We start from the raw sequence: 9,752 nt of genomic DNA on the forward strand, positions 1-9,752 counted from the left end.
TGCTGTTTGTATTTTATATTTTGTTAACCCTGTCTTTTGTCAATGATTGCAAGTGTCTAACCTTTGTTGAATCCTGCCCCCTTGGGGCACTGTAGTGTCCACTATACCCTCTGATTTATGCCTGTTATGTTCCCAGTATTGTTCCCTCATTAAAAGGTATATGGTTAAGTCCCCATTGGTAGTCTGACTCTGCTCTATAGGGGGAGGAGAGTCCCTACACCTCCCACAGCACTTGTGCACCTGCTTTGATCCCTTCAGTTGGAGAGGGGGTACCTCTTGGAGTACCGCCCGGGTTACATAGCCATTCAAGTGTGATCACCAAATCAGTCTCCTACTCTGTGTTCTTCTCCTGGATAGTGAGGTCAAACAAAAACAGATCTGTCCCAGCCTTAACCCAAGCTTGTGTTGGGACACCTATGAAGCTGCAGCATCTCTTTCTGATGTCTGCAAATGTCACACTGCTCCATGAATGTTTCCATCTGGGAATCCATGCCTGGCCAGTAGACATACTCTTGAGCTCACCACAAGTATGCCTCTATTCCCAGGTATGAAGCAAGGATTCTTTTCATGATACCCAGTCTTGAATTGGCAGGGTTACTGCTCTGTCACCTTTAAACAAGATCCCACTTTGTAAACACAGTTCTTCCCTAACCTGCTGGTAGAGAATGACATCCAGGGGCACTTGCTCTTTCAATCTGGCCAGCCCTGGAATACAATTTGTATCATAGTCCCTAGCCATTTATCTAATTCTGTTCTCTCTCATATTGGTTGGAGATGCCCTTTGGAGCTAGGGAGGTATTGTACCACAATGATTGATTTGATCTCCTGTTTCATGGAGCAACATGTAGTGTACTCTGGAAGGTAGGTCCTGCTCAGAATACTACCATTAGTTTTGACTTACCTGGACATGACTTGATGCTCACATCATAGCACTGAAGTCTCAATAACATACATTATAGTTGCTTTTGAATGCTCAGGAGTGGCTTCTTCATAATACTTTTCAGTGGCCTGTGATCAGATGTGCACATCTACCATCTGTCTGAAGGTGAACTAGTAAAATCATTCCCTCCCAAAAGCACAGCCAGGAGTTGCTTTTCTGTTTGAGTTTACCTATGTGTCTATGTGTGTCAGGCTAGCAAATGTTCCTAGTTCTGCATTAACTGATACTCCCTGGCCACCTTCTGAGGTGTTACATTGTATTTTTAGTTGCTTCATTGGGTTCAATACTTCAAGACTGGAACCTTGCTTATGAGTTCCTTTATTCTTTCAAATGCCTGCTCCTGGGCTTCTGCCCAGTCCCAGGCTGCCTCCTTATGCATTAGCAATCCCAAAGGTTTGCAAGCCTCTAAAAGTCGTGCACATAATTTTGAAAGATAATTATCTCGGCCTATAAATCACTGGACTCCCTTCATATCTTTTGGTCTGGTCATTTTGTTTTCAAATGATTGGTTTTCAAATGGTTTTAAATTGCTCAGGGTCAAGCCAGGTCCTGGTGAGATCGGAAGGAGTCCAGAGTAGGGAACCTCAGTTCTCCTCAATTGCAGCTTATGTGAATTCAACCTAATATTCTGCTCCCTATACCTGTTTACAAGCCATTGCAGCTTAGCATCATAGTCCTGGTCTGCCTTCTCTTTGCTATTCATCCTCCAAAATAAGGATGTCATCTGCTACAATCTTTCCTGAAAATCCCTCTAATGCCTGTATCAGTTTGCACTGAAGCATCTCTGGGGCAAGATTGATTCCCATGGACATTCATATCCAGTGGGATGCGTCAAAGGCCATTGCAAATGTTGTCAGATGGCTTGAAGGCTCATCTAACTCAATCTGCCAGAATTTACTTTTTACATCACAAACTGGGAACACTTTTGCCTTAGATCAGGCATGTCGAAGATACAGCGCACATGCCAGATATGGATCTCAGACCAACCCCATGTACTACATGCAGTATGCAACAGCCCTGGCCCTGCACACAGCACACAGTGCACAGAACCAGTCTGGCACATACTGACTATGGTGTCTGAGGATGGACCCAGAGCTGCAGGCACTACATGCAACACAGAGGGCCAGGCCAAGGTATACCATCCATGTGGTACTCATGCTGGACCAGTCCTGTGCACTGGCTCGAGGCCCAATCCAGATGAAGTCCACAGACTGCCCCTGGTCACCTAAACCAGCAGTCAATGCCAGTCTGGTGTAGCTACTGGGTGCAGTATGCACCCTGTGCTGGCCCAGGTGCCACATGCAGCACAAGCTCCAGACCAGGACAGGCATATTCTGCATGTGGTACATGGAGCTGGATCAGGATCATACACTGCATGTAGGACAGGGAACTGGTCACGGGCATGAGCTGCATGCAGTGTAGCACTGGACCTGTCCTGCACCCTGAATTAGATCAAGTCCACAAACTGGCCCCACACACTAAAGCCAGCACTCAGGACCAATCTGGCATGTGTACCTCATGCAGTCTGCACCCTGTGTTGGCTCTGCATGTGAGCCCCAAGCTGGGCAGGGCTAGTCCAGTAAATGTACTGCATGAGATCCCCACACTGGACCAGCCCTGTGTGCTGGCTCCAGTGCCGAAGGCCAGTCTGGGTCCCAAGATGATCTGCAAATGAGCCCTGCACCCCTCATCTGGCCCAAGGGGCTGGATGATTTTGACACCCCGCCTTAGTTCCAGTAGTATGTCCTCAATAGTGGACAATGGATAATGACTTCTTGCCAAAGCCTTGTTAAGAAGTTTGAGATCTATTCAGATCCTCAGTTTGTGAAATGGTTTTCTTACCACTACTAGGCTGTTGATCCATTTAGTACTAATTTCCACTGGTAAAATAATATTGCTTCCTGTTAGCCTTGTTAATTCCTCTTTGAGCGACTCCACCAGGGCTAGTGGTACTCTGTGATTCAGTCATCGTACAGGCTGTACTTGTGAGTCTGTTTTTAACTTCAGTTTGCCCTCTAGGTGCCCATCTTCCTCAAATACACCTTTGTACTCTGTTAAAATATCTAAGAAGGACCATGCTGTGGCTCATTCCTCCTGTCTCATGTGGAGGATATGATAGTGCTGGATTAAGATCAGATCCATGACATCTATTGGTCAGCTGTGTAACAGTGAGTGGCACTCTTCAGTGTTGACTGCTATGAATTCCATGCCGTATTATTTTCTATTCCATGGATTTTTTTATTGATAGCCTGCATTTACCTACTGGCTGTATAGCTGTTTTTTGTACATCACCAATGCCCACTCATATTCCTCTAATATTACTGATGAGCAGTTTTTCATGAATTACATTGCAGCTGGCTCCTCAACCAAGCTGGAATCTGACTGGTCACTCATCCATCAACATAGTTGCAAATATGACATACAGCTGTGTAACACCTTTCTTCTGTAGTGCACTGCTTATACATTTCAGAGTATTTGGATCTGCTAAAATCACTGAAAAGCTCTCATCTTCCTTATCAAAAATGTCAGCCTCCTACCCTGTTACATGTACTGTTGCTTTATTTCTCCTGTTATTGTTTCAGCACTGGGACACAAAAAGGTTCTGTTTCCCACAGCCCTGGTATCTTTTCCCATAAGTTGGACATTTATTTGTCCTTGCATGCTGCCCTTCGCTTCTGGGGGGCTTCATTCTCAGTTGCTCTATTTTTATTCTGGCTCCTGTGTTCCTTCAAATTGTGTACATGTTCTGCATCAGCTATGCTTTTGATTCTTTTCTTAGATAATTCAGCGGTCCTTGATATTTGGAGGTACTAGTCCAGAATCAGATCAACCTCTCTCAATAATCCCTTCCTTACTTTAGATCAGATGTCTCACAAATAATTCTATTTCTAATAAGGGAGTATGTTATGTTCTCAAAGGTATGTGTTGATGACAATGTTTTCATCTCTGTAACAATTATCTATTTCTTTTTTTAGATCCTGATTCTGGGTAAAAAAAATTCTATCTGTCCACTGTGTCATTTTTTCTGGGGTCAGTATTTTTCAAAGCCTTCATGAGCTGCTCTGATGTAATTGAGCCCTTCAGAGAAGTTGCACTCACTTCTCTGCCCTTTATCCCAGTGAGGTAATGGAAAAAGTAATGGAAAAGTTTTTACCTTAATTTTTTCATCCTTGTCTGCTATGGTCAACCGTGTATGTAAAGTCATTTCTTCTTTCCACTGCTTCCACACAAGGCCAGGTTCTTTGGCAATCCCCCCAGTGCTGCTTGCTGTCTTTGCTATGTAGCTGATGCTTTAAATCACACAATCTCTGCTGTGGTTCTCAACTACTGTCACCATGTTTCATGCACAGAGCTCTGTACAATAATAAAGGGACAGTATTTGGACTGTAGTAATTGGATCTTTATTACAAGTACTGCTTGTAGCTATGTTGTCTGCTTGCGCTCAGAACAATTGTTCTCTGTCTGAGCACATGGTGCTTCCTGGAAGCTTACTGGCGTCACCCTCCAAATCGTCCCTCCCACAGCCCCTGTCCCAACCACCACATTCCCTGACGGTTGTTACACATGGATTTGGGCTGACTGTATAAATGGTATATTTAACTCTGACCCTCAGCAAATCAGCCAGGGGCTGATAAGGATCTTGTAATATATCACACACCCTGTCTGGAGCAGAGGCTTAACAAAGTATGGGCGCTTGGGGTAGCTGGATACATGGGGGCAGTTACGACTTCTAGTTGCACCATACTGCCAATGTGGAGCAAAGCAGCAGATGATATTTTCTGCCCCATCCCCTGCATCAAGTTGGTGCCAGGGGCAGCTTCCCCAGTCACCCCGCCCTGGTTGCACTACTGATCTAAAGTAAGGTATACAACAAGCAGAAGAAGCTATTAACAGGAAGCTTTTCTCTGGCAGGACAATGGGTATGCTACCAAGGAGGGGACCTGAATTTATCTGTATTTCCAGGCAGGTTTCAGATAGGGGATTAAGGGGGAAGTGGATCTCCACAGGGGAAAATGAGGTATAAGTGCAAGTATTCAAAAACACAGAGCTGAGAGGTTCAATTGATAAGAAAAGGGGCAGACAGTTCGAGGGAGAAGGGACCTTTCTAACTCTCTGATTAGCTGGAGACGAAGGACACTGACTGCAGGGCTCAGAAAGGACATAGCAGGTTTTGGAAAAGAAGCCTGTGCTGGAGGAGTGAAATCCCAGAGAGGGGCCCTACAGCTCTGACACTTTAGGACACTGACCACAATACTGAAGAGTACTCAGGAGTGGTAAAGCTGTGGGGCTGGGAATTTCGCACAACTGCTTATTGTTTTACCCAGATCTTTAGCTCTCTAGCGCTGCTCAAAGTAAATGGTGATTGATCTTAGAAATCCTACAGCAAAGTGTGTGTCTGTTAAGTTCAATTACTGCATGTCAGTGAAGGAGTAAACTGTATCAATATGGTCAAAGCACCATGAAAGGACATGCTGCACTAGTGAAGAAGCATAGTGGAGGGGAGTGCTGATATTGTCTGCTTTGGGCAGGTGGGCTGAAAGTCTAGGCTGAGAGCGTGTGTACCCCAAGAAGGGTGCCAGTGAGGCCAGATGAACATGGGGGCCAAACACAGCAACCTGCTGAGCGTCCTGAAGGGAGAGCTTAACCAGGACAGCTGCAGACAGGGAATTTTGGCTGGTCCCTAGGCTGATGAGGCTGATGAAGCTTCATGAGGCCAGGAAAAGCACTGGAACAGGACTAAGCACTTGGACCTCAACATGTGGTAAAATAAACTCTATCTCTGAAGACTTCACTTCCAGGGGCAGCTTGGAGAGTCTGACACAGCATAGGGCTTAGAGGGATCAGAGCCAGGACTCACTTTTGAGCCATCCTTTCCTACACTGAGTGGAGCACACTGTTCAAAGATTAACTCAGAAGCAGGCCACACACTAGATGTGAGAAATAAACTGTATCTTTTGGACCACAAATAATTCTCTGATTAGTCTTTGTATGAATGGTTTAGACTCTCAGGTCTCAGCTCTGTCACCCAGTACATAATTGTGTCCCTGGCAGCAGGAGCCTCATTAGACAATGCTCCTTTGGCAACTGAACTCTTTCCCTAATAAAAGCATTTGTGGTAGATGTCATGGCTTCATGCTCCCCAAATGTGTTGCGGGGCCCAGTACCCCAGGCACTTTCAGTTTTCTTCAGAACGTTACCTGCTTGGAGGACAGTTTGGAAGTGCTGCCACCAGGCTCTTGTCAAGTTCAGGGGGCTCCTCTAACTGAGTTTTGTCTGAGTTCAGGGTTAATGCTGGTCACATCTAATCCCTGTACTACACTTAGGAGAGCTGGGGAGACGCTGGTCCTTGTGCTGTGGCCCTGAAGCCCCAGCCTCTCAGGAGATGTTGTGACATATAGCACCCCCAGACTTGGGCAGGATGTTTGGACCCACAGCCTGGACAGGGTGCCCTAGTGCTTCCTGGCTGCAGTTCCAGCCCCTCCTCCTGACACCCTGAAGAACTCTCACAGAGCACCATCCTGGTAGCAGAAAGCCTGGGCCTTGACCCCATTGCCTGACCCTGCCAACTGTCCCTGGACAGATGTGAACCTGCGGTGTGCTGAGGCACACCAGGCACCACTTTGACATCAATGGCTTGGGTCCTGCAGCAACAGAGGCCCATTCTATTAGGTATCCTGGCGGCTGCTCTTGGCAAGTGATCAGCTGACTCTGTAACTCAGTGCTGCAAAGTCAAACACAGAGATTGCCAGACAGAAGCCAGGGAGTGAGGGGAGCACACAGACACAGGAGAGGCAGGGGCCGGTGGGTGGAGAGGCAGCTTGGCCAGAAAGCTGAGACAATGTGCAATGTTACCTGCTAAATAATAGAGGAGCAGAGATCCTGCTGGCCAGGGAATGTGATCCTGGTAGGCAGAGCTGATAAGACATCTGAGCTCCCACCAGCTGCATTAACAACTGCAGAGAAGGAGCCTTCCTGATAATTACTCTGCACACTGCAGGCTATTGAAGGCAGAGTCAGAGCAGCAGCAACTCTCCAAACCCAAAAGCTGCCCGAGTAGGGTCTCCTGGGTGTGGAAAAAAGGGATCCGTGGACAGCACCTACCAAAAGGAGAGGGGAGGAATGGCTTTAGAGCTCTGGGAATGAGGGGCACAGTGTGAACTAGGTCAGGGACACAGCACCAGACAGCAGCCAGCTCAAGGGCAAAGCTGGGCAGAGCCAAGAGAGCAGTCCAAAGTTTCCAAAGTGACCAAGCAGAGAGATCCTTCTTTTGACTGGTGCTGCAGAACCCCCTCTCCACTCTGGTGGCTGGTACCTGCTAGCCTTGTCACTGAAGGTCCCACAAAGGTCATCTCCATGTCCAGAGGAGGGGAGATAGTATATATCCCGGATGACTCTGACTTCAGCTCATTCAGGGACCAGTGTGAGAAATCTGAGGGCTGGCACTGCCAGTACAACAAAGGCAGCGTGACAGTTTGGAGTCATGGACAGCAGGAGAGCAGGACGGTGCAGAAGATCAAGGTAAGACCCTGGGGCAGACCCTGCCAGAGTACAGTGACAGGGGAGTGAGTCTGTGTCCAGCCTGAGGGACCCCAACATGCTTGCTCTTATGCTTTATTCCCTTTGTTTTCAAGGCCTGCTTTTTGCTTATCACTCCGGGGTGAGGTCCGTGTGTCAAATGCTGCCTGCTGCAGACTTCCAGCCACTTGCCTCCCATCCATGTCTGCATAAAACAGGAGTTTCAGCCTAGTTGCAGGGGGCAGAAAGGGTCACCCACTCTCAGATGTTCAGGCAGGGGGGCTCCAGCTTCTCCCTATAGAGGAGTCTTGTGTACACATGGCAACCCCAAATCCTGGGCTTCACCACCTCATTCCAGTCCCTTCGGGTGTTTCTTGTGTACAAATCTTCCTTGAATTGTTTCCCTAAGCCTGCTCAGCACTCACTTTCTATGATTTTATGTAGTACTTGTTTCTGCAAACACATATACACACACGACTGTGCTGTCTGTTTGTGTTCTGGACACAGAGAAGGGGAAGCCCCATGATCACTTGCTCTACCAGAGCTGCTTCTGTTATGAAACCTCAGAATCCCCAAAGGAGCCTGGCAGAGGGGCTGTACTAAGAAAGTAGTTTGATCCCACTTTCTAATCACAGGTAGTTTGAGCTTTTGTTGTTCTGGACACACCTGATCCCATGTTAGAACTAGAGACATGGTAGCCTGTGCCTAATCAATAATGCCAATCTGTACAAGTACAAATAAGCAAATATAGGTCTTCTTCCACTCAGGGTCCTACTGATTTCCAAGGTGCTACATGAAGGAGCGCCAGGCTCTGGTGAATGAACAGTTAAGACATCTTAGGGTAACTGGACATTCAGGAGAGTCAAAGGTGGCCAGATGGGATGCTACATTGTTCCCTTGTGTGCTACTGGCAATGGGGACCGGTATGCATTATGCTAGTCCTGTGGGCTCTTTGGCTTGGTAGAAATTTAACTTGACTCAGGTGAGCAAATTCTACTTGCCAGTAGGGCTGGAAATTTGGCCCCTTAATGAGCCCACAGGAGTGAAACATAACAGCTGCATTGCAAACAGGACTCAGCTCATCTATGCTGACACCTGTAATATAGTTTTAAAGCTGGTGGGAATGCCTATATCTGTAGCTTTACCTCCCCCTCCCACCTCCCTCCCCAGCACTATGGCTTGTTCAGACAGAAAGTCTGGTTGAACTCCAGGTATCTGCTGTTTGGCTGCCTTTCTCCTTTCTCTAATTTGGAATGAAAAACCTTAGTGGATTTGGCTGCCTCATCATTTTTCCCCTCTGTGTTTCCCAGGGCTGTGATATCTATGTAGTGCAAAGAGTAGGGGGTAATTATAGGGTTAAAATTTTCTCTCTATTAGAATAACAAAAGATCCTATCCCATGGGCCTGAGACCATCTATACTGCATCCTGGGTCTGAGCCCGAGGCTCCCATGCCTCAATTTCCAGCTCTAGGGCCACATCAGGAGTGTAAAAATGGGCAGGTAGGTGTCTCCAAACCTCTACAAACACCCGATACTTGGGTGGGGTGTGGCTTGTAACTACAGGCACCCCCCACTTAGCGCTCTTAATTGGTTCCTGAAAAACCCAGTGTTAAGCAAAACCAGCATCAGGTGAAACCAAAAGTGTTTGACGACCCAAGGTGGTGACTGCAAGTGTTTTTAATGACCCAAAATGGCAACCATGAGCGTTATAACAAAACTCGCTAAGTGTGAAATGAAATCAGGTACCAATTTAACATGAGCTTTATAGCGAAATAGCGCTAAGCAAAACAGTGTTAAGCTGGGGGTTGCCTGTATCCAGGTTGTACTAGAGCCTGGATCTTTTTTCAGGGCTATTTAGTAGGGCTATGCGAAACGGCTGTTTTGTTTCCGTTTCAGATTCGGCTGTTTTGGAGGACAGTGATTCATTTTGGTGTTTCGGATCACTGTTCCATTTTGATTCAGTCAAATCTGTTTCAGAGTTTTGGTGCTGATTCAGAGATTTGGATCAGCTGGGGAGAGGCAGGCACAGCTGTGCAGCTGCAGGTTCTCTCACAGCTCCTCCAGCTGTGCCGGCCTCTGCCCCAGCAGGGGTAGGTGCAGGAGAAGCCCCCATGGCTGCCCTGCTTGGCCCCATCCCCAGCCTCCTGGCACTTTAAAAACAAAAAGAAGCCCTGCACTCTTCAGCTGCAGCAGCAGCAGCAATTGGGGCTTTTGGGGGGTCGTAGCAGAGCCCCCCTGTGCAGCATGGGGCAGTAGGAAGCAGCAGGAATCTCCCCCCCCCCCCCCCCCCGCCCCC

The 9,752-nt window shown here is 47.4% G+C and overlaps 1 protein-coding gene across 1 annotated transcript in view; it reads left to right on the forward strand.

The window, feature by feature from the left end:
- Positions 1-6,724: 6,724 nt before the first annotated feature.
- STARD10 (StAR related lipid transfer domain containing 10) overlaps positions 6,725-9,752 on the forward strand; it is a 20,840-nt gene continuing 17,812 nt past the window's right edge. The window contains exon 1 of the mRNA XM_019506567.1: positions 6,725-7,459. Coding sequence (XP_019362112.1) covers positions 7,295-7,459 — 165 coding nt within the window. The 5' untranslated portion in view covers positions 6,725-7,294. The remainder of the gene's footprint in view (positions 7,460-9,752) is intronic.

Source organism: Gavialis gangeticus, unplaced genomic scaffold, assembly GCF_001723915.1.
Source record: "Gavialis gangeticus isolate Ggan-Ray unplaced genomic scaffold, GavGan_comp1, whole genome shotgun sequence".
Taxonomy (NCBI): Eukaryota; Metazoa; Chordata; order Crocodylia; family Gavialidae; genus Gavialis; species Gavialis gangeticus.